At 48.6% G+C, this 25504-nt stretch overlaps 1 protein-coding gene across 3 annotated transcripts in view; it reads right to left on the minus strand.

Annotated features, from left to right (window-relative positions):
* The window catches only part of fsd1l (fibronectin type III and SPRY domain containing 1-like), a 139531-nt gene that overhangs the window by 72886 nt on the left and 41141 nt on the right, over positions 1 to 25504 (minus strand). For all 3 annotated transcript variants that reach the window (XM_072516969.1, XM_072516968.1, XM_072516970.1), the window contains exons 4-6: positions 14546 to 14647; positions 8303 to 8325; positions 6862 to 6983 (exon numbers count right to left, since the gene is read on the minus strand). In XM_072516969.1, the coding sequence (XP_072373070.1) occupies positions 6862 to 6983; positions 8303 to 8325; positions 14546 to 14647 (247 nt within the window). The remainder of the gene's footprint in view (positions 1 to 6861; positions 6984 to 8302; positions 8326 to 14545; positions 14648 to 25504) is intronic.

Raw genomic sequence — 25504 nt, forward strand, 5'->3', positions numbered from 1 at the left:
AGAATTTCAAATCTCAAGAGTTTGTCTCCTATTTCCCCCATGCCCTCTCCAAGCATTGTGAGCTGCTGACAGGTCTTAGATGGGTGTGCAGCAGAGCCCTGAAAGATTACAAAGACTACAAAGTTTTAAAGAATAAATTTAGAGTACCCAATTATTTTTTTCCAATTAAAAGGCAATTTGGCGTTGTCAATCCACCTAACCTGCACATCTTGGATTGTGGGGGTGAGACCCACGCAGACATGGGGTATGTGTAAACTCCATACAGACAGTGACCCGGGGCTGGGATCGAACCCGTGTCCTCAGCACCGAAGGCAGCAGTGCTAACCACTGTGCTACCTTGCCACCCTACAAAGACTAGAAAGTTGAAGGCATTGGTGACTTTGATGGTCACTAGTAGCATATGGCCACCCAGATCCAGAAGGTCTTCTTCTAGAAGGCCGCAAGTGTCTGCAACCACCTGAGCTTCCTGAAAAGCTGTTTGGATAAATTGAGGAAACTCAGCCTCTACCTGTGGCATGGGTAGGGATTACCTCCTGCAAGTCTCTGCTTTTTTCTTGCTACACAACTACAGGTTTCAAAAGCAGGCTGTTGCTGGTCATATTACACAGCAGCCAAGGTCCAATCTAAGGCAGGCATGCCCTTCATCCTGATGAAATTCTGCAAACCTCCAAAATGCAAAAATAAGCTCTCAATGGAAGTACTGTGACCAAACCCTTTCCCGCAAATAGATAAGAAAGTGGCTAGGAATACAGAACATTTTTCACACGGCCATATGTTTGATTCAAACTGCTATGTTCTCACCTTGCTTTCGCTGGCAAGTTTCAGAATACCCAAGAAACCAGTGGATGTACTGTTAAATTGGAATGAGATCAAATATCGCTTCCATAAGCAATTATCCGATGTTAATTGTCAAGCAATTATCTTAAGTGTGCAAGCTGTAAAGCCAGCTTCATGACATGTTCAAATTTTTACTAGTTTTAAATCACCCAAAGTAGTTCCAGCATAAAAATTCACAATGCTTTAGTTCCCAAGCTACCCATAGACAAAGCCTTAGGGGATCTGTTTTTAAAAGTGATGCATAAAATAATACTAAGACCTTACTCAGTATTTATATATTATATTGCATAATAATATGCAACAGTCTCTTCATGGTTACTAAAGATATATTACTATATTTGGATACAAATTAAAAGGATTTTATGAACCTCATATCCTATCTTTTGACCATAACATTTTTGCAACAAAAGAAACCAATCAGTTATCATGCTACATAGCATCACTGACTTTGCAAAGTAATATCTGGCTACAGTGATTTGATTATGACTAAAGATAATGAGATCTGTTCACTCACACTGTTCTGACATTCACGATGCAGCATTGAAGTCTATTTCTATCAGCCAGTCTAGTGGATAAATTACCATAAACCATGCTGGCCTAAGGCAACAGATGGATTTGCCTCAATTCCACTCTATCTTCCCATAGTGATCTAATTATTTTTTATTTTTTTTAAATTCTCCTCCTTTTTCACACTTTCTCCCACATTTACACCCACCAACAACAAACAATAATCAGCAAGATATGTCAATCCCCATAATAATGATCCCATCTGCCCACCAACCCCCAAACCTCAATCCGCATGTTTACACAAACAAATGGCAAAAAGGAATCAGGGATCACCCATAGTCCCCCCCAATCTATACAGCTCCCCCCCCCCCCCCCCCCCCCCGCAACCAATGCCGTCCAGTCTCTGAGAGAATACCATACATGATACCCCAGAGTTGTACCCCCCCCCCCCCCCCCCCCCAAAGTCTCCAGCTCCTCCCGTCCACTGCCTCTTGTAAAACTTCTCCTCCCAACCTCAGTTCCTTCCCCCCAACTTTCCACCCCGGCTAGACCACTCGGACCCTATTCTGCCAGGCTCCGATGGCCGCAGCCCCTCCCCCACCTCACTCCCGTTCACTGGCCGGCTTAAACCGGCCAGCGTGGAGGCCCCCGCCCGGGTCCCTTTCCCCCTTGCCCGGCCCTAGGAAAGCCCAAAGATCCCCTTTTAGCACACAAACCCCGCATATCCACCTACACCCCAAAGAGCCCTCATTTCGAGAGAAAGTCCCGTCCCTTCCCTTGTCCAAATATATACAACATTGGCTCCTTTAGCCTCTACACCCGCACGCAGTGATACAAAAAAGAAGAAAATACAGTCATGATGTTACATCGGCACATGGCCATTCCTCAATTTGTCAGTTCTGCCACAGTCCTTCTGCCTTCGCAAACTCCTCCGCTGCTTCCGCCATTCCAAAATAAAAGTCCCTGAGCTTCTAAGTCACCCTCAGCTTCGCTGGATATACAATGCCGCACTGCACCTTGCTAATGTACAGTGCTCTCTTCACCCGGTTGAAGGCAGCCCGCCTCCTCGCCAGCTCCACCGTAAAGGCCTGGTATACACGTATACCAGCTCCAGCCCACTGCAGCACCCGCTTCTGCTTGGCCCAGCTCAGGACCTTCTCCTTCACACTGTACCTACGGAAGCACAGAGTCACTGCCCTTGGCAGCTCACTCGCCTTTGGTACAGGCCTCCACGACCGATGAGCCCGATCCAGTTCATATCGGGAGGGATCCTCCCCCTCACCCAATAGTTTTGCCAGCATCGCGGCAAAACACTCAGTCGGCTTCGGTCCTTCAACTCCTTCGGGCAGCCCCACAATCCTCAAATTCTGTCGCCTGGATCTGTTTTCCAGGTCTTCCATTTTTCCTCGCAGATCCTTGTTAGTGTCCATCACCTTCCCCATCGAGGCACTCCTCCACTTCCTTCAGCGCCTCCCCTTGCTCTCGCACCTCCGCCACTGCGCTCGCCACCGCCGTCATCACCGGGGAAACCGCCTCCTCCACAAGCGCACTCAACACTTCCCTCATCTCCTTCCTCACCGTCTCCATGCATTTCGCAATCTGCGCCAACTGCTTTTCGAATTCCGCAGCCATTACCTTAGTTATTTCTTCAGCCGTAAGCACTCCAGCCTCCATTTTCTTTGCTGACCCCGCGGTGACCTTTCCACTCCCCAACGGACTTTCAGCCACTTTTTTCACGGCTGCTTTTTTGCTGTTTTTTGACATCCTTCTTCTCTGTGCGCTGTCTCCCGACTTTTACTGCCGTCGCTGGACCTAGGACCGGGCGTTACTCCCCGACAATGCCGTTCCCGAACGGGAGCCCTCCAACGCGCGGCTGCCTCCCGCCCACCGTTACCGGAAGTCCCTAGTGATCTAATAATAATCTTTTTTGTCATAAGTAGGCTTACATTAACACTGCAATAAAGTTACTGTGAAAAGGTCCTAGTCGCCACATTCCGACGCCTGTTCGGGTACTGGACACGAGTTCCTATCACTCAGGATTGACAGTGATAACAATAGGGGGAGGGGGACTGTATGTGTTAATGGTGATTTTTGTCATTTGTTTATGTTAACATGCGGGCCAATGTTTGGGGTTTGGTGGGAGGATGGGATTGTTGTTATTGATATGGGGATTGACATTTCATTCGTTACCGATTATTGTTTATTGTTGGGTGTAAATTTGGGAGAAAATGTGAAAAAGGAGAATTTAAAATATTTTTTTTAAAAAAGGATTCACAGTGATACCTGCATCTTCTACAATTGAAACAATTACGATGGAAGGAGAATAGTAACTTGCATTAGGATCACACCTCCCATCAACACGACCATAAAGCTGCATGCTACAACTACAATCTATGCCAGTGAGATAGGGAAGAGGACAGCACAGGGTCATATAAATTGGATGCAAGAACATAAGAGATAGGAGCGGGAGCAGACCACATGGCCAACTGAAGTCTGTTCTGCCATTCAATCCGATCATGATTGATCTCGAGCTTCACCTCCATTTTCCCACCCACTCCCCATTACCTTAATTCCCCGAGACACGAGAAATCGGTTTATCCCAGGCTTAGACGTACTCAACAATGGAACATGTACAGCCCCTTGGGACAGGGAATTCCAAAAATTCGCAACCCTCGTGTGAAGACATTTCTCATCTCAGTCCTAAATGATCAGCCCCTAATCCAGACACTGTGCCCTGTGTTTTAGATTCCCCAACCAATGGAAACAATCTCTCAGAGTCCCCGCCATAAGCCCCTTCAGAATTTTGTAGGTTTCAATGAGATCATCCCTCATTCTTCTAAACTCCAGAGAATACAAGCCCAAAATACTCAGCCTCTCAGCATAGGACAACCCTTTCACCCAGGGACCAATTTGGTGAACTTTTCCTGTATCATCTCCAATACAAGTATATTGTTCTTTAAATGTGGAAACAAAAATTGCACGCAGTATTTCAGATGTGGTTTCAACAAAACCCTATACAACTATAGCAAGATTTATTTATTCTTGTGCTCCAATCTCCTTGCAAATGTCAATATGTCATTTGTCTTCCCAATTGCTTGTTGCACACCTGCATGCTAATTTTCTGCATTCCTTGTGCCAGCACACCCAAATCTCTTGGAACAGCAACTTACGAAGGCTTTCAACTTTAAAAAATATTCTGCCATTTATTCTTACAACCAAAGTGAATAACTTCACATTTCCCTATCTTCCACCAGCGATGCCAATGTGTAATCCTGGGCATCATCGGCAGTGAAGAATTACTACAAGGGATTGGTCAGAAGCACCTGCGGTACATTGTCATGGTGACACAACAGAGACTGGCAGGACATTATTTTGCCTCAGAGATGTACACCCCTCCATAATGGGAGTAGAATAGACATCACCAGATGGAAGTGACATGGCCATTCAAAGACAACCTGTTAAGTATAGTTAAGGAGGCCCTTCAAGAGTGGGGCACCACTTGGGCAGGGGTGAAAGAGATTGCAATGGACTGGGGCCTGTGGTGGAGTCTTGCTGCACATAATTTCTCTGGCTTCACATGAGACAAGGTATAAGTCGAAGTTCAGCATAAACCTCTGTCAGATCTTGACATTTTGAAATAAAAAGTGGGTGCTGAGCCAAAGGAGATATCAGGAGGAGCAAACAAAAGTCAAAAGACGTAGGCTTTAAGAAAGGTCTTGGAAGGACAGGGTGGAGGGAAGGCAGATATGATTACGGTGGGATTTTTAAAGTATAGGAGCCAACTGGCTGAAGAGCTGCTGGCAATGTAGGCTGCTGAAGGAAGGGGATTGCAGTAAAGCCAGAGGCAGAGGAATGGAGAATTTAGAAGCGTGGAGTGGGGAAGGGAAAGTTGTTGGGCTGGAAGGAGGTGGTTAGAGAAACATATCCAGTAGATTTGAACAGTGCAGGCCAGTGAGGACTGAGGAGTTTGGGCTGGGATTGGACATAAACAGCATACATTACATATCTTCAAAATAATGCTAGACAGTTTACAATTTTATTATTATTAGGCTCAGTGAATGAAAAATTCACCTAGGGGAATTCATCAATCGGCATGATGTTAAATTACAAAAGCTTTTAACAGGAAAGGAGGCAGATGGCTGATTAATGCATCATTATTAGTCTAGACAAACAGGTGGCACGATCAGGCCTGCTGTAATAGGGTCCTATATAAACTCTACTACATTTGAAAGCAGTCCAGCTGAGCTTTGAAAAAGCGATGGATAATTCCTCAATAGACAGATCCACATACTTTAATAATAAAACCAGGAAGTATTGGAAAAACTCAGCAGGTCCGGCAGCATCTGTGGAAAGAGAAACAGAGTTAACGTTTCTAATCAGATAGAACTGAAAAGAGGTAGAATCGTAATGGGCATTATGCTGTTGAAAAAGGAGGATAGACATACAAATACAAGCTGAAAATAAATATATTAAAATTTCGCCAAAAAGATCCACATGGCAAAAGTGGAAGATTTATATAATGAGGGAAAAAATACACTTAATATACACACACACAATTCACCCAAGTTATTGTCTTTGTCTACCTCGCACTTGTCATTTCAGTCAATGGGCAGATTAAACTCGATTGACACAAATTCATTAATCAAACTACATCAGGACAATTCACAAAGAACACAAGTTATACATTTTACAATAGACAGATGTTCTTAACTCAATTATTCTACTTATAAAACAAAACATTTAATAATGGACACAACATTTTTCCTGTAGGTTAGGATTACTTCCAACTGAACAGTGCAGCATACAAAGGAGCTAATGTTCCCGCACTTCACTTCAACTAATCTGGCTACGGGTTTTATGTTGTTTGACAGTGCTCCAAAAATGGAATCCTACACAAAGGAATGTTCAGTGAGTTTTGAAAACGTCCATTTAACATTACGTTAAGTCTTTTTCCACAGATTTCAAAACACAATTGCTTGAAGCAGCAATTATTAAAGGAACATTTACAATTACAGAAGATGCCACTAACATTTGAGAATGATTTTTGCCTCATTAAAATTCAGGCATAATAGCTTTGTTTGAAACAAAAAAAAAACTGCTCAGGTTAAATCTCATAATTCAGTTTCTAATTTCAACTACAAACCTGTGGGGGAATGGCTGTGGGCAAATGGTTATGCTCACATAGACAGGAGAACTAGAAAGCCGTCCTATGTTACATGGTGTAGGGATTGAACATATTTCTTCCGTGTGTGTGTGCACGTGTGTATGAAGAGAAAGAAACAAGGAAGAGCCACACCTCCCTCAAGATTGTAGCCCATTGCCAAGACTTGGATTGGAGCAGCTGAAATAACGACAAAGATTTGAGCAGGTCAGCTATTGGCCAAAAGCAAGAAAGTAAATCATGTTAGTTTAATACTCGAGTATAGTGGCTAATAGCTTTGCATGGCTGGAGCAAAAACACTATACAGGCACTGTACTGATCTAAACTAGGGTAGGTCAACAAATCAAAATTCCTACCTGGCAAAAATTTCAGTGATCTAAGCATCTGCTTTTCCTGGGAGAAGTCAACCATCAAATGAGTCATGTTGTCACTGATCTTTGGTTTTAAAGATAGCCGAAATGCAGGAGCCATTGTTACCCTATGAAAGTAACGCGGAATCGGAAGTTAGGGTGCTCTTTTCAGTTTTTTTGAACTGATAATAAAACAGGAGTGTAATATTTGTAACTAGCTAATTTGATCATATTTGTATCCACTACATTTCAGCTGTGTAGGGAGTACATGACCTAGTCCACAAGCTATATCAACCTCGCTTCCCAACTGGTTAAATTGTGTATGTCTGCCAGACGTGATGATCGTAGTAGCTTGGTGTAGTCTATAGATGGAGAACACTGCTACTCCAATGAACCATCCAAAATGCAGTTGAATAGCAAGGATGGTTCCAGAATCATACTGCTCATAGGTGCTGATGAAAGGAAAACAGGAAGTGGAACAGAGGACTTGGGTGCAATTAATAACACATACTTTGGAATGTGTTTAAATGGGCAAGTATGAGGTCAGCTGAAGATCACCAGTTTTATAAAAAATGTTCAAACACAAGCCAATGAGTTGGGAAACATGCTGGGCAACTCAGAATAATGCTGTTTTTCTGCAGCGTTGTACGGCGATCTCCAGTCTCAGCCTCTCACATTTTTGCGATTTTGAGGCAAATTACTCTTTGACATAAAATTCAATAAATGTTCCAACTTTGCTGCAATTTAGAATAAGTATCAGAGCATGTATGGATGTGTTAGCTGGGTCAAGCTTCTCTGCTGGAAGTAGACCCTAGGTTGTGCCAGTTTCTGAACCTGAATACTATGGAAGACGACTGGGGAAGGCACCAATGAGCACCAGCTAATGCCAACCCAAAGCCAATGAAATAAGCAGCAGGTAGATTAAGTCAATCTTTAAGTGAGAAAATAGATGGTGGTTAGTGACACACTAGATCCTGAGCGACTGCCATATCTAATACTGCAACAGCGTTTGAGCACACTGAGCTGGAGCCCCACCTAAACTACCAACCCTCACCCAGTAGTTTGCCTGAACACAAAAAAGGTCATCCAAAAATGACACATTGTACCCAAATATTGAGGCACAAGCTCATTAGTGTCTACGCACCAAGAACCATTTTCAAGCCGAGTAGCTTGTTTTTAAGTAGACTCTGAACAGAAAGCCAGTTTCATTCATACAAGTAGATTAATTGGGAAATAAGTACATTATGCAAGTCCTTTTTTCCTTCCTTTCTCCCCACCCCCGCACCCTCCCAGTAAACCCTATTTCTGTACCATTAGACAAAAACATGGACATTTTACTTTTCTTCTCTTACATTCTCTCAATCCTCACATTAAATACAACTTATAACATATTACACATGTACGTGATTTAGAAATTGTCAGAGAAAATAAATAAGTGTTGTTTTACCTATCCTTGATCTGCTTGGCAGCCTTGGAGTGAAAGAGGAAGAGGAAAAGAGGATGTTAGTCCCGCTCATGCAAGTTGACTGAAACATCATGCTGAAAGTGTAAGAGGTGAAAGCACAAGAGAAATCTACAAACTTGTTCAAGAAAACCAAGATATTGTTTTGTTTAAAATCAAAACAATATTGGATCTACTTTTAGTTACCAGCAACATTGCAGAATCATATATTCGCTGCAGCAGTTAGTGGGTTAGTGCTGCAGTAATCAAAATAATTGACTTTCACATACATGCTTAAGCACGCCACATTATATCCAGTTATTCAAGCAGCACAGCAATATTAGGGAAAGGGATTTTGGGAAGAATTAAAAAAAACAACAGAATTCAAATGTTGATGTGCCCACCAGTGCAGAGATGCACAATCCACTCCTCTCAATTAAAGTTATTTAATTAAATAGTCACTGGATAATTAACATTTTTAGTGCAAACTATGATTAAATCAACAGGCTAAGTATGTTGATATTTTATCATGCACAACTTTACAACACTGTGTCACTAGCCTACAGTTGGCACTTAGTCAATAGACTGAAAGGTAGCCTCTTCTAGCACTCGGTCAATCACTTACCAGTCTTTGCTTGCTTGCACACCAATTATACAGCTGCATCGAGTTGCACAATCCAGTCCTTTTAACTCCCAAGACCATTTTTAGAATGTTTTCATAATATTTTTACAGCACAAATACAAATTCAAAACAGCATGCAACTGAATTGCATAGCAAATATTACTGGCAAGTGTTAGAGGTGAATCTAAATTCCATGTCTAAGAATACAATAATCCTTTACCACATCTAGCCATCTCCAGCATGCTTTGTGTCAAGCAGCAGCGCAATATGGCACTCAACATCTATTAGAACATCCCCTGCAACAGATTCCAAAATATGGAGAAACTCAAATGTGCAGTTACCCAAAGTTAATTTCTATAATTCAGCAACAAATTGTTACTATCCCTGAACTAGTGTTTCAAGTTCCATTGCTTTGGCTGTACTTGAGTGACCGTTTGCACGTTCTCCCAGTGTCCACGTGGGTTTCCTCCAGATGCTCCGGTTTCTTTCCATAGTCCAAAGATGTGCAGGTTAGGTGGATTGGCCATGGGGTTACAGGGATAGGGCAGTGGAGTGAGTAAGCGGGCATGGGTGGAGTGCTCTTTCGGGGGGGTCAGTGCAGACTCAATGGGCTGAATGGCCTTCTTCTGCACTGTAGGGTATTATCGTAAAACACCACTATCAACATCCCTGGGTATGTCCTGTCCCACCCGTAGGACAGACCCAGCAGAGGTGGCGGCACAGTGGTTGCGCTGACAGTTCTCAAAATTAACTCCAGACTCATGAAGTCTCATGACTTCAGGTCAAACATGGGCAAGGAAACCTCCTGTTGATTACCACATACTATCCACTGTCAGCTGATGAATCAGTACTCCTCTATGTAGACAACCACTTGGAGGAAGCACTGAGGGTGGCAAGGGTACAGCAGGCACTGTGGGTGGGGACGTCAATGTCCATTGCCAAGAGTGGCTCAGTAGCATCACTATTAACTGAGCTGGCTGAGTCCTAAAGGACAGTGCTGCTAAACTGTGACAGGTGGTGAGAGAACCAAGAGGGAAAAACATATTGCAGATACATCTATCCATGACAGTATCGGTAGGAGTGACCATCACACCGTTCTTTAAAAATAAAATTAAAAAATTTAAGAGTACCCAATTCATTTTTTCCAATTAAGGGGCAATTAGCGTGGCCAATCCACCTACCTGGGACCTCGGTGCCGTGAGGCAGCAGTCCTAACTACTGTGCCACCGTGCTGCTCCACTGCACAGTTCTTGTAAAGACAAAGCCCCGTCTTCACATTGAGAGTACACTTCATCGTATTGTGTGGCATTACCATGGTGCTAAATGGGATAGATTCAGAACGGGTTCTAGTAACTCCAGACTGGACAGCCATAAGATGCTGTGGGCCATCAGCAGCAGAATTGTACACAGCCACAACCTGTAACCTCATGGCTAGGCATTTCTCCAATCTACCATTACCACCAAGCCAGGGGATAAACTTGGTTTCAATGAAGAGTGCAGGAGGGCATTCCAGGAGCAACAACACGTATACCAAAAAATGAGGTCAACCTGATGAAGCTACAACACAGAACTACTTGAATACCAAACAACATAAGCTGCATTTGATAGGCAGAGTTAAGCAATCCCACAACCATCTAAGCTCTGCTATCCTGCCTCATCCAGTCATGAATGATGGTGGACGATTAAACAACTCACTGGAGGAGGATGTTCCAAAATATCCCCATCCTCAATGATGGAGATGCCCAGCACATCAGTGCAAAAGACAAAGCTGAAGCATTCACAATAATCTTCAGCCAGACGTGTCAAGTGGATGATCCATCGAGGTCTCCTCTGGAGGTCCCCAGCATCACAGATGCCAGTTTTCAGGCAATTTGATTCCCCCCACATGATATCAAGAAATTGGATATAACGGTATTGGATACTGCAAAGGCTATGGGCCCTGGCAATATTCCACCTATGGTATTGAAGGCTTATGCTCCAGAACTTGCTGCGCTCCTAGCCAAGTTTCAGTACAGCTATAACATTGACAGCTACCTGGCAATGTGGAAAATTACCCAGGTATGTCCTGTACACAAAAAGGACAAATCCAACCTGGCCAATTACCGCCCTATCAGTAATCATCAGTAAAGTGATGGAAGGGGTCATCAACAGTGCTTTCAAGTAGCACTTACTTAACAATAACCTGCTTACTGATGCTCAGTTTGGGTTTCACCAGGGTCACTCAGCTCCTGACCTCATAACAGCCTTGGTTCAAACATGGACAAAAGAGCTAAACTCGAGGTGAGGAAGAGTGACTGTCCTTGACACCAAGGCAGCATAGGATTGAGTATGGCATCAAGGAGCCTTAGCAAAACTGGCGTCAATGGGAATCAGGAAAAGTATTTGCTTGTTGGTGTTATACCTAGCACGAAGATAATTGTGGTTGCTGGAGGTCAGTCATCTCAGTCCAGGACATTACTGCAGGAGTTCCTCATGGAAGTGTCTTAGGCCCAACCATCTTCAGCTGCTTCATCAATGACCTTCCTTCCAACACAAGGTCAGATCCAGGGAGGTTCGCTGATGATTGTACAATGTTCAGCATCATTCACGACGCCTCAGGCCCTGGAGCAGTTCACGCGAAAATGCAGCAAGACCTGGACAATATCCAGGCTTTGGCTGACAAGTGGCAAATAACATAGAACATACAGTGCAGAAGGAGGCCATTCAGCCCACCGAGTCTGCACCGACCCACTTAAACCCTCACTTCCACCCTATACCCATAACCCAATAATCCCTCCTAACCTTTTTGGTCACTAAGGGCAATTTATCATGGCCAATCCACCTAACCAGCACGTCTTTGTACTGTGGGAAGAAACTGGAGCACCCGGAGGAAACCCACGCAGACGCGGGGACAACGTGCAGACTTCACAGGCAGTGACCCAGTGAGGAATCGAACCAGGGACTCTGGCGCTGTGAAGCCACAATGCTATCCACTGTGCTACAGTGCTGAACATTTGCACCATACAAGAGCTAGGCAGTGACCATCTCCAATAAGAGGATCAAACCATCACCCTGGCATTCAATGGCATTACCATCACTGAATCCTCCATCTTTGAGGTTACTATTAACTAAAAACTGAACTAGCCATTTGAATTCTGTGGCTACAAGGGCAGGCCAGAGGTTAGGAATCCTGCAGCAAGTAACTCACCTCCTGACGCCCCAAAACCTGTCCACGATCTACAAGGCACAAGTCAAGAGTGTGATGGAATGCCTGGATGGGTGCAGCTCGAACAACACTAAAGAAGCTCGTCACTATTCAGGACAAAGCAGCACACTTGATTGGCATCCCTTCCACAAACATTTACTCCCTCCACCACCAACACACAGTGGAAGCAAGTACCATCTACAGGATGCACGGCAGGAACCCATTAAGGCTCCTTAGGCAGCACATTCCAACCCCATGACCACTATCATCTAGGAGGACAAGGACAGCAGACAAATGGGACATTACCACCTGGAAGTTACCTTCCAAGTCACGCACTATCCTAACTTAGAGATATATCGGCGTTCCTTCACTGTCGCCGGGTCATAATCCTGGAACCCCATAACAGCACAGTGGGTGTACCTGGACTTCAATGGTTCAAGAAGGCAGCTCACCAACACCATATCAAGGGCAATTAAGGCTGGGCAACAAATACTGGCCTAGCCAGCGAAGCCCACATCCCATAAAAATATGGATTTTTAAAACCACAATGTCTATAATTGCTCAATTTTTAAAAATGGAGGGATGAACAGGGAAAGGTTCTTTTCACCTCCAAAAAGGAAACTATAGATCATCCACAAAAGATGTGCTTTGCTCCTCAAACATAGTCCATTCTTCACAGGCAAAGTCCACTGAGTATCCCTGTTCATTTCAGAATTGCGTTCCACAGTTGTCCAGTTACATTTTCTTACTCAGCTGTAAACGTCCCGAAAGCTTCAGTGGAGGAGACAGAAGTGAGATTGTAAATATATCATAAATGCCAAAAGGATCAGGCAGACAACCAGGAGTTATTTTCATAGAGACATTTGGTAAAAGATCCCACCTATTGCATGTGATCCATCATCTCTAATCTACAAACAAACACCTCAAAACCACTGAACAACGGCAATGTCCTCTCCTCTCTCTCTTCTTTCCTCCCCCCCCGCCCAATAAAAAGATCTAACTTTCCAAGTCTCATCCAGTTTTTTTCGAATCAAATCTTGTTCTAATTTCCATTTTTCCGGTATATTCAAAGTCCAACTTTCATTCACCAGGTTCTAACTCAGCTGTCTTAACATAGCACTTCTTCATATTTGAAGAGGAGCAAAACAGGTTTTGGATCCACAGAATATAGTATGTTTGCATGAGGATATTTAAGGCAATTGGTCTGATTCCTAGTTCTAAGCACTCATGCCCAAACGTTTTTCTTCATTGGAGGAACAGCAAACATCAATAGGAGAAAGCCGAAATCCACCAAAGCAGGCAATTCTCAAATTCGTTAGCTGTAAAGCAGAAAGTTAGTACAGAAACTTACTGAAATGTCTTAAATATCAAAAACAGTAGGAATTAAGCCAGCACAGATAAGCTTTAGCAGGTAATAAAAGGTTTGCTGACATTCCAGAATTTAGTCAAAGGTAAATTGCATCATTTCAAAGTCAATGTGAAATTTACAGGGGTATGCATACAATTTTCTTATTGTAGTCTCTATCTCTACATATACTTATATAGCAGCTGCATTTTATATTTAAGTCTATGTACTGCATTTGTTGAAAAGTTACCAGTCTTTGAATGCACTACAACAATGAAGCACAACAATCTAGGTATAGTCATCTCCGAGGTTCCCTTAGCTCCATTTTGGTAGCTGTCCCCCCCTTTCCTCCAAGATCCCCAGACCCTTGCATTATTCACTTACAAAGGGGGAAAGAGACTGGGAACATGCTCCTGAGTTTCTCCTGCTACATACTAGTATTTTTTTTTAAAAAGAGGATACCCAAGTAAAGCTCTCCCCTGCTCAGAGCTTGTGAAGAAACAGAGCCTGAACTCTCTAATTTTCTGAGAGCACACTGGAGATTACCATGTGCAGGTAACTGGCGGGGAGAATCCAGATGCCACACTGCAGTAAGCTGAGCCAACGCTGCACTGGACAGTTGTCACCATTTAAACAGGTGGAATGTGTCACACGTAAATCACAGCATCTGAAATTCTTGCATGATTTTGTTGCATCCCGTTATTCATTTCTTTTTTTCCCTCTTTTCAAAATAAATTTAGAGTACCCAATTATTTTTGGGATTTTTTTCCAATGAAGGGGCAATTTAGCGTGGCCAATCCACCTAACCTGCACATCTTTGGGTTGTGGGGGTGAAACCCACGCAGACATGGGGAGTATGTGCAAACTCCACATGGACAGTGTCACAGGTCCGCGATTCGAACCCTGGCCCTCAGCGCCGCAGTCCCAGTGCTAATCACTGCACCACATGCTGCCCTTCCCATTGGTCATTTCTACTGATCTCAATAATGTTCCACTCCTGTTTAAAACTGCTGCTTACAAATTTTCAAACCAAACTCTTCTGCCAAAAAGATTTGGTCAATATTGTCTGCCCACTTCCATGTAAAGCCAAAATCATACCTTAGTGAAAGCCTCCGGGTCAGCTGTGCTCAGTGTCCGATTTGCATATTCTAGCAGTTCCTCTGAACCTTCCAAAGCATTGTTGCATATTGTCAACTGGTTCTGTTGAAATCAAAAAGTTAACAGAAGTCATCCATCCATGTTCAATATAATTACAAAAGAGTATAAAGTTGCAATTTTCTTACCAGAGAAGGCTTAATTCAACATCAACTGCAAATGGAAACATGCACTCAAATTCATCTATAAGAGCTCTAAATTTTGACAGTGTAAAAGAACACTCGTCAAGAAAAAAAAATAAGCATTCAAATCGATAGTTTAAAAAAAATAAACTTAGAGTTCCCAATTATTTTTTTTCCAATTAAGGGGCAATTTAGAGTGGGCAATCAACCTACCCTGGACATCTTTGGGTTGTGGGGGTGAACCCACGCAGACACGGGGAGATTGTGCAAACTCCACACAGACAGTGACCCGGGGCCGGGAGCGAACCCAGGTCCTCGGCACAGAAGGCAGCAGTGTTAACCACTGCACCCCCAAATCTATAGTTCTAACTCACCATCATTTCAGTTATACAAAAGTAATCACACTCAGTGACCGATTCACTTAACACAAAAACAATCAGACTTCGGAGCTTACAATAACCAAAGGAGACGTTTACCACGTTTTCTGTCTTGCAAGCTGAAAGTTAATGCCTCAAATTATAATCGCCCCTGTCATAACCTAGGGTTAAGCAGATCATGGGACACTAATGAAACTGTAAGCAGGTCATTGTTATGAGACTGGAGGATTGATATTCCCAAAGGCTATGGGGAATACACACTCCCTCAATGATGGGCGGAGCACCCCCTTCTACATCCTGTATAAAACCGGAGGACCATGAACTGTGAGCTGGCTTCTGTAGTAGAGTAACTGCTCTGTACTCTTGTTCTGTTGCATTAAACCTTTTTCCTTTGATTCAACCTGTTCAGCTCAGTGTGGACTCCTTTCCGGACCTTATAATAGCCCTATTACATTCATACACTAAACATAAGGAAAATCAGGTCAGGTCATCGGTAACCACGGTAGGCCATGATAGTCAAGATTTAGATAGATGAGGCCTGAATTCCAACAGTAAAGAACTCAACACCACATGAGATATCCATTTGCTTCCATTTCCTACCACAGGTATGGGCAGGACTTTCCAGCCCTTCGCGCCAGCAGATCTTCCAGTCCCATGGCAGAACGAGTGAGCCACACAAAGCGGTGTCGACATTGGCTGCCACCGGAAAACATCTAGACAGGTGGGGAGGGGCGCAAAAAAATCCCACCCATGGGGTGCAATTCTCCCTCCCCCAGGTGGGGAGGGTGGGCGAATTGCCCGGGCGCCGCGCGGGTCCCTCCACGCCACCCCGACGTCTGCATGCGATTCTCCCCCCCTCCCCCCGCCCCCCCGAACCGGCGCGGCGCGATTCACGGCTGGCCGCTGGGAGAATCGGCGCTTGCCGTTGGTAATGGGCGAGCGGTGATTCGCCGGCCCGGGTGGGCCGAGCGGCCTGCCCAACACGACAGGTTCCAGCCGGCGCCATCCACACCTGGTCGCTGCCGGCAGGAACTGTGTGGGAACGCTGGGGGGGGGGGGGGGAAGAGGAGGAGCGAGGGGGGTTCCTGCACCGGGGGGGGGGGCTCAAAATGGGTCTGGCCCGCGATCGGTGCCCACCGATCAGCGGGCCGGCCTATCTGAAGGAGGATCTCCTTTCCTCCGCAAGATACATCCGACATCTTCTTGCGGGGCGGCCGCGGGGAGGACGGCAACCGCGCATGCGCGGGTGACGTCATTTACGCGGCACCGGTTGCGTCATTTACACGGCGCCAAGGCCCGGCGCGCATAAATGACGCGTGCCGCTCCTAGCCCCCCGGGGGTGGGAGAATAGGGTGCTAGGAGAATAGGGGGCTGGGAACGTCCTCCGATGCCGGAGTGAAACACTCGGGTTTTCACTCCGGCGTCGGGACTTAGTCTCCCGATGGGAGAATTGCGCCCATGGTCTTCATAATTTGATCAAAATTCCATGATCTGCAACTTTCGCAGTTTCATATGAGGGACTTTATCAAATACCACCTGGATGTTCTGATAAATAACATCCGCAGATATTGCCCTTTCCGCTACTTTAGTCACTTCTTCAAAAAATGCAAACAGGTTCATCATACCCGATTAACCCTTCTACAAATTCATGCTAGCTCATGTTGATTTGCAGAATATGTTCAAGGTGTACAATTAATTACTGACCCTCGGAATTTCCCAACAATAGATTCTATGCTAACTGATCCATTTCCTTGGGTTAGTCACTCACTTTGGGTTTAGTCACTCACTTTTCTTAAATAACAGTAAATAAGCAGTTGGTCAATCTAAAGAGATCGGGCGAGATTCTCCACTCCCGCGCCGGTTGGGAGAATCGCCTGGGCCGCCAAAATTTCCTGGGCCGCCGGTCCGACGCCCACCCGCGATTCTCCCAAGCGGCGGGAACGGCCCCATCGAGTTGCGCAGGCCGCAGGCCGGAGAATCGCCGGAGACACCCACAATGGCGATTCTCCGGCACACCCGCTATTCTCAGGCCTGGATGGGCCGAGCGGCCAGGCCAAAACGGCGGGTTCCCCACGGCGCCGTCCACACCTGGTCACTGCCGTCAGGAACAGCGCGGGAACGCTGGGGGTGCGGCCTGCGGGGGGGGGGGGATCCTGCACCGGGGAGTACCTCAAATGTGGCATAGCCCGCGATCGGTGCCCACTGATCGTCGGGCCGTCCTCTCTGAAGGAGGACCTCCTTCCTTCCGCAGCCCCGCAAGATCCGTCCACCATCTTCTTGCGGGGCGGACTCAGAGAGGACGGCAACCACGCATGCGCAGGTTGGCGCCTGCCAAACCGCGCATGCGTGGGTGACGCCAGTTATGCGGTGCCGGCCGCGTCATCTATGTGGCGCCGCCTTTATGCGGCGACAAGGCCTGGCGCGTGTAGATGACGCGGCCCCGATCCTAGCCCATTGTCGGGGCCTGAATCGGTCGGGATCGGGGCCGTTTCGTGCCGTCGTGAACCTTGACGGCGTTCACGACGGCGCGGGAGTGGAGAATCCCACCCATGGTTCCTGAACAAATAAAACTTTTAGTTAGGGCCTTGGCAATCTTCCTACCTTATTTTAAAGCCCTGGAATGGAAGCATCATGGTCCTGGGCATTATCATTCTTCACTATTATTATTTTCTTCATTACACAGTTATTATACATTTACTTATGTCAATTTTGGTGAGTTCCTGTCTGATGCAGTATTAGTTGTTTTGGAATGTCTGACACGCTGACATCTTCCACCTCTGCGAATATTGTGCAAAGTAATTATTCATGAAGACTGCCATTTCCTTACTTTTAAAATTTTTTGAAAAAAAAGAGTATCCAATTCTTTTTTTCCAATTAAGGGCCAATTTAGTGAGGCCAATCCAGCTACCCTGCATATCTTTGAGTTGTAGGGGTGAGACCCATGCAGACACGGGGAGAATGTGCAAACTCCACACGGGCAGTGACCCGGGGTTGGGATCACACCATGGTCCTTGGCGCCGTGAGGCAGCAGTGCTAACCACTGCACCACCATGCCGCCCCTGCCATTTCCTTACATTCACTGAAATATAACTTTTATGCCACGGGGTCCTTCCAGGCGCCCAGTGGGGATCTGTCCGGGATCTCTCAGACTTTGGTGCACAGGTGCATCCACGCCGTCATGGAGGCCCGATATGTCCAGGGAAATCAATACTTCTAAATCGATGTGGATTGAGCCCATCAGGATGCCCTGGATCAGGATGCCCTGGATCAGGATGCCCTGGATCAGGATGCCCTGGATCAGGATGCCCTGGATCAGGATGCCCTGGATCAGGATGCCCTGGATCAGGATGCCCTGGGCGGAAAGAGCACGGGCCACCCTCAGGGTCTGCACCATTCTCCTGCCTCCCCCCCCCCCCTCCCCGCCCCCTGCCAGCCCAGACTAGCCCACCCCTCACACCCATCAGACAGAGCACCAAGGCAGGTCATAACAGTGGTAACAGGTGTTTACTGTGAACAAATAGAGCCACATTTGTGCCCTAGCCCTGCAACGGTGCCATATTAACTAGTGTCTACTTTCCTGACCATACGGGCCCTAATGCTGCATCTAGGTGGCTCCCCAGACGATACAACAGGAGTGGAGGCGGCCTGCTGTGATACCTACACAACGACCTGGGCTGGATCCCCATTGGCAGGCATCTTCTGAGGGGACCGAGCCTGGATGGGCCCTCTGCTCGGGTGCCCACGGTGGCATGGTGTCGCACTGTTCTGCCCGCTGCCCACCTGATGCGTCAGGGACGGGGGCCTGCAGGCGTCACGGGCACGGGCCCCATCACCACCTGCTCCTCCCTCGGGGTTCCCAATGGCCCCATGGCTACTCCATGGGACGGGGTGGTGAGGGGAGCTACCAGCCGAGTCTCCCCCGCCACCTGGCACTGCCAGTGCTGGAGGCCCGCTCTGGTCTCGACCAGAGTCTGCATGTTAGCGGCTAGGGAGCACAGGGAATGGACCCTCTCCGTCTGGGACTGCGCCACATCACGCTGCAACTGTGCCACCACCTTCTGAGTTTGTGTCACATCAGCCAGTGACTGTGACATCTGCCTCTGTGTCTGCGCCTCGTTGGCCAGTGCAATGCCGCCAACGTTCCCAGCCATGGCCCGCTGTGACTGGGCCATGCTCAAGAGCACGCTACAATTTCTAGGTGGCTCTTGGACAGGGTTACCTGTGAGGCGGCAACCTTGTCCTGGGCCTCAGCCAGCGCCTGTACAGAATTTCTCAAGCCTTGGGCATGCCGATCCATAGCTGAAACAGTCGCCCCCAATGTCTCCACCGCGGACGCCACCCATGCAGTGTTGGCCTGGGTGGCACCACCCCCTGCTCCTGAAGGTTGGACTCCTCTAACTGCGCCTGCAGGTACTGGATGCAACGCCGACATGTCGTCCCTGGTTCTGTGACTGCATCTCCACAGATGGGACTGTCTGTTCCAGAAGCCCGAGGCCCGTCTGGACAGCAGCTAGTCCCTGGGATCGGCCTGCTCTTCAATCATCCGCCCCCTCGGGTGCTCATACCTCTACCTGCTATACCAGGTCACCAGAGTGTGATCCAGGAGCCTCTTCACTAACATGCCCAACCGAGGTGCGTGTCTCTGGAATAGTGGAGGGTGTTGGAGATAGCTGTGACAGAAAATCAGTGTCATCCTCCGACCCAAGCTCTGGATGTCCTGAGTCATGGATGGAGGGCTGGTATTGGAGCTGCTCCCTTCGCTGCCTGGCTCACGGGGGGGGCTCCAGCTGTGGCACAGGCTGGGGGCGGAGACGCCAGATGGAACCACCACATCTCCTGCAGGTCCTGCAAGACACAAGACGGAATGCATACTTAGACCGCGGGCCAGGGGGTAGCGTGGGGATGAGGGTGGCGTGGGGATGTAGGGTTGACAGACGTGTCATGGGGAACCGCAACTCAGCGGGGTGTCCCTTCCTCGACCATACCGAACTCCACCTTGGCGACCTCCCTTTCCTCCAGGTCGCCGGCCACTTCCACGCCCTCTGCTCTGCCATGGTGAGGGGCTGCAGGTCTGTTGGACCCCCTCCTGTCTTTGCCCACTTCCAGCGGGTGTGTGTGGCCTTCTCGGGGGGGGGGGGGGTGCTCTCTCCTTGCTGCCGTCTTGTTGGCTGGGATACTGGGATAGTGTGTGTGGTATTACGGGCCAGGGTTTAGAAAACCCCAAAGTATATCATGGAGTTCACCTGACCCACAACCTTTTACAGATTTTAGTTATGGGGAGCATAAGGGCCCACTTCACAGGTGCGATGCAACAGAGATCTAATGTATTTTTAAACAAAAACAATGTTTATTCAATGAATCTAGTTAACATTTTATAAACACTGTAAACAGTTTATCAACTACCAACCCTGACAACCCCCCCCAAAAGATACAGTACTCTATAGATAACCCTCAATAACTTCCCAAACGAGACTTTCGGTTGCAGCGATGCGGAGCTAAGCCGCACATTTCGGCAGCTCCTGCTATAACGGATTTTTGGGCTCTCCAGAGGAGCCCCAACGGAAATTTTTTGATTTAATCCCGTGTGGGAAGATGAAGTAAGGTCCCCCCTTAAGTTGTATGGCGGAAATTAGCGGTGGAGCGTCGGAGAAAGAGGCTCTGAAGCAGCGGCAAAAACGAGGGGGAAAAAAAACAAGATGGCGGAGGGCGGAGATCGAGCAGCATGGGGGCCGGACCAGCAGGAGTTCCTTGAGCGCTGTGTGGAGGAGCTTAAAAAGGAGGTGCTGGCACCAATGCTGTTGGCGATCGACGGGCTGAAAGAGACCTAGAAGGCCCAGGCGGTGGAGCTTCGTGAGGTGAGGGATAAAACAAATGTGAACAAGGACGAGATCCTGGGCCTGGCGGTAAAAATGGAGGCTCACCAGGGGGTGCACAGGAGGTGGACCAAGAGACTCGAGGTCCTGGAGAACAGGTGGAGGAGGAAGAATCTCCGGATTCTGGGTCTCCCCGAAGGAGTGAAGGGAGCTGATGCCGGGGCGTATGTGAGTACGATGCTCCAGTCGCTGATGGGTGCGGAGGCCACTCCGAGCTTCCCTGGAGCTGAAAGGGACTCACCGGGTCCTGGCGAGGAGACCCAAGGCTGATGAGCTGCCAAGGACGATAGTGGCAAAGTTCCATCACTTCGCGGACAAAGAAAGTGTTCGGAGATGGGCCAAGAAGGTGCGGAGCAGTAGATGGGAGAATGCGGTGATCCGAGTCTACCAGGATTGGGGCGCGGAGGTGGCAAGGAGGAGAGCTGGCTTCAACCGGGCTAAGGCGGTGCTGCACAAAAAAAGTCAGGTTCGGCATGCTGCAGCCTGCGCGACTGTGCGTCACTTATCAGGACCGACACCATTATTTTGAAATGCGAGAAGAGGCTTGGAGCTTTATCCAGACGGAAAAATTGGACTCGAACTGAGTGGCTGTGGTTGTGGGGGGGATGTTGGTTGTATACGGGGTTGTAGATATGGGCTAAGAATATTTCATGGGTGGGATGATGGATGGGGATGTGGGTAGAGTTCTGGCTAAAATTCTTTTTTTTTCTGTAGACGAGATGGTGGGAAATGTGGGTGTCGGTGCTGGAGGGAGGTGAGACTCGGGGATGGAGGAACTGGGACAATGGCTGCAACAGGAGCTGCGCCACAGGGGGCGGGGTTGGCTGAGGAAAGCGTGGGCTTTTTCCCGCGCTGGGGGGGGAATGGAGGAAGGTAAGGAGGAAGAGACTCCCATACGGGGGAGATCAACGGGAAGGCGGGGGAAGCCGGGGTCAGCAGAAGTCAGCTGACTCACGGAAGTAATATGGGGGGAGCAAAAGTGCTAGATGCAGATCAAGCGGGGGGGGGGGGGGGGGGGGGGGGAAGAGGGGGGACATTAGGGTTGCTGCTGCACTGTCTGAGGGGGAACTGAACATGGAAGAGATGGTCTGGGTGGGGGTTCCCTGTCTGGGGGACAGGAGGGTGTAGGAGGCGCGGGCACGGGACTGGCCTAAGATAGGAGATGGCTAGTCGGCGCGGGGGGGGTGGGGCAATCCGGCTGATCACGTGGAATGCGAGAGGCCTAAATGGGTCGGTTAAGAGGGCCCGAGTGTTCGCGCATCTAAAGGGACTGAAGGCAGACGTGGCCATGCTTCAGAAGACACATCTGAAGGTGGTAGATCAGGTCAGGTTAAGGAAGGGATGGGTAGGACAGGTGTTCCATTCGGGGCTGGGTGGCAATATTGGTGGTGAAGCGGGTGGCGTTTGAGGCCAAGAACATAGTAGCGGACAATGGAGGCCGATACGTGATGGTGAGCGGTAGGCTGCAGGGGACGGAGGTGGTACTGGTGAATGTATATGCCCCGAACTGGGACGATGCTGGATTCATGAAACGGATGTTGGGGCGTATTCCAGACCTGGAGGTAGGGAGCTTGATAATGGGTGGGGATTTTAACACGGTGCTGGACCCAGCATTAGATCGTTCCAGATCTAGGACGGGGAAGAGGCCGGCTGTGGCCAAGGTGCTTAGGGGGTTTATGGATCAGATGGGGGGAGTAGATCCGTGGAGATTTGCCAGGCCTTTGGCCAGAGAATTTTCTTTTTTCTCCCACGTACATAAGGCCTACTCCCAGATAGATCTTTTTGTTCTGGGCAGGGCATTGATCCCGAAAGTGGAGGGAACGGAGTATTCTGCCTTAGCCATTTCAGACCATGCCCCGCATTGGGTGGAGTTAGAGCTGGGGGAGGAGAGGGACCAACGCCCGTTGTGGCGGTTGGATGTGGGACTGCTGGCAGACGAGGAAGTGTGTGGGAGGGTGCAGGGGTGCATCGAAAGGTATCTGAAGGCCAACGACAACGGGGAGGTGCAGGTAGGAGTAGCATGGGAGGCGCTGAAGGCGGTGGTCAGGGGAGAGTTAATCTCCATCAGGGCTCATAGGGTAAAGAGAGAGGGCAGGGAAAGGGAGAGGTTAGTGGGGGAGATTTTAAGGGTGGACAGGAGATATGCAGAGGCTCCTGATGAGGGACTACTCAGGGAGATACGAAGTCTCCAGACGGAGTTTGACCTGTTGACCACAGGGAAGGCAGAGGCACAGTGGAGGAAGGCACAGGGGGCGATATATAAATATGGGGAGAAAGCGAGTCGGATGCTGGCACATCAGCTCCGTAAGAGGATGGCAGCGAGGGAAATAGGTGGAATCAAGGATGGCAGGGGAACTACGGTGCAGAGTGCGGTGAAAGTGAATGAGGCATTCAAGGCCTTTTACGAGGAGCTGCATAGGTCCCAGCCCCCAGGGGGAAAAGAGGGGATGCGACGATTCTTGGACCAACTGAGGTTCCCGAGGGTGGAGGAGCAGGAGGTGGCTGGTTTGGGGGCGCCAATTGGGGTGGAGGAGCTGGTTAAAGGACTGGGGAGCATGCAGGCAGGGAAGACCCCGGGGCCGGATGGGTTCCCGGTGGAGTTTTATAGGAAGGTTGTAGATCTGTTAGCACCGTTGCTGGTAAGGACCTTCAATGAAGCAAAGGAGGGGGGGGACCCTGCCCCCGACAATGTCGGAGGCGACGATCTCTTTGATCTTGAAGCGGGATAAGGACCCACTGCAATGTGGGTCGTATAGACCGATCTCGCTCCTCAACGTAGATGCTAAGTTGCTGGCAAAAATGTTGGCTACGAGGATCGAGGACTGTGTCCCGGGGGTGATTCACGAGGACCAGACGGGATTCGTAAAGGGTAGGCAGCTAAATACCAATGTGCGAAGGCTCTTAAATGTGATAATGATGCCATCGGTGGAGGGAGAGGCGGAGATAGTGGCAGCCATGGACGCGGAGAAGGCCTTTGACCGAGTAGAGTGGGGGTATCTCTGGGATGTGTTGAGGAGGTTTGGGTTAGGGGGAGGGTTTATTAATTGGGTCAAGCTCCTGTATAGAGCCCCGGTGGCGAGTGTGGTCACGAACCGGCGGAGGTCGGAGTATTTCCGGCTGTATCGAGGGACGAGGCAGGGGTGCCCCCTGTCCCCTCTGCTGTTTGCATTGACAATTAAACCTTTGGCCATGGCTTTAAGGGAGTCAGGGAAATGGAAGGGGGTGGTCCGAGGGGGAGAGGAACATAGAGTGTCGCTGTACGCAGACGACCTGTTGCTGTATGTGGCGGATCCAGTGGGGGGGATGGTTGAGGTAATGCAGATCCTAAGGGAGTTTGGAGACTTTTCGGGCTATAAGCTCAACGTGGGAAAGAGTGAGCTCTTTGTGGTGCATCCGGGGGATCAGGGAAGAGGGATAGATGACCTACCGTTGAGGAGGGCGGAAAGGAGCTTTCGATACTTGGGGATTCAGGTAGCTAGGAGCTGGAGGGGCACTGCACAAACTTAATTTGACACGGCTGGTGGAACAGATGGAGGAGGATTTTAAAAGGTGGGACATGTTGCCACTCTCGCTGGCGGGCAGGGTGCAGTCGATTAAAATGGTGGTCCTCCCAAGGTTTCTTTTTGTGTTCCAGTGCCTTCCAATCGTGATCACCAAGGCCTTTTTTAAGAGGGTAGGCAGGAGCATTATGAGTTTTGTGTGGGTGAGCAAGACCCCGAGGGTAAGGAGGGGGTTCCTGGAGCGCAGCAGGGATAGAGGAGGGTTGGCATTGCTGAATCTGGGTGGCTACTACTGGGCAGCCAATGTAGCGATGATCCGTAAGTGGGTGATGGAGGGAGAGGGGGCGGCATGGAAGAGGTTGGAGATGGCGTCCTGCAAAGGAACAAGCCTGGGGGCGCTGGTGACGGCACCGCTGCCGCTCTCGCCGACAAGGTACACCACGAGTCCGGTGGTGGCGGCAACGCTAAAGATCTGGGGCCAGTGGAGACGACACAGGGGTGTGATGGGAGTCTCGGTGTGGTCCCCGATCAGGGATAACCATCGGTTTGTTCCAGGAAGGATGGACTGGGGGTTTCAGAGCTGGCATCGGGCAGGGATTAGAAGAATGGGGGACCTGTTCATCGATGGGACGTTTGCGAGCTTAGGAGCGCTGGAGAAGTTTGGACTACCCCCGGGAAACGCCTTCAGGTACATGCAAGTGAGGGCGTTTGTGAGGCGGCAGGTGAGGGAATTCCCGCTGCTCCCGGCACAGGGGATTCAAGACAGGGTGATTTCAGGCATATGGGTCGGGGTGGGCAAGGTGTCGGCGATATACCAGGAGATGAAAGAAGAGGGGGAGGCTTTGGTAGAGGAGCTGAAAGGTAAATGGGAAGAGGAACTGGGGGGAGGAGATTGAGGAGGGGCTGTGGGCTGATGCCCTAAGTAGGGTTAATTCCTTTTCTTCGTGTGCCAGGCTTAGCCTGATACAGTTTAAGGTAGTGCACAGAGCGCATATGACGGGGAGGGCGAGGCTGAGTAGGGGTGGAGGAC

Source organism: Scyliorhinus torazame, chromosome 9, assembly GCF_047496885.1.
Source record: "Scyliorhinus torazame isolate Kashiwa2021f chromosome 9, sScyTor2.1, whole genome shotgun sequence".
In the NCBI taxonomy this organism is placed as follows: Eukaryota; Metazoa; Chordata; class Chondrichthyes; order Carcharhiniformes; family Scyliorhinidae; genus Scyliorhinus; species Scyliorhinus torazame.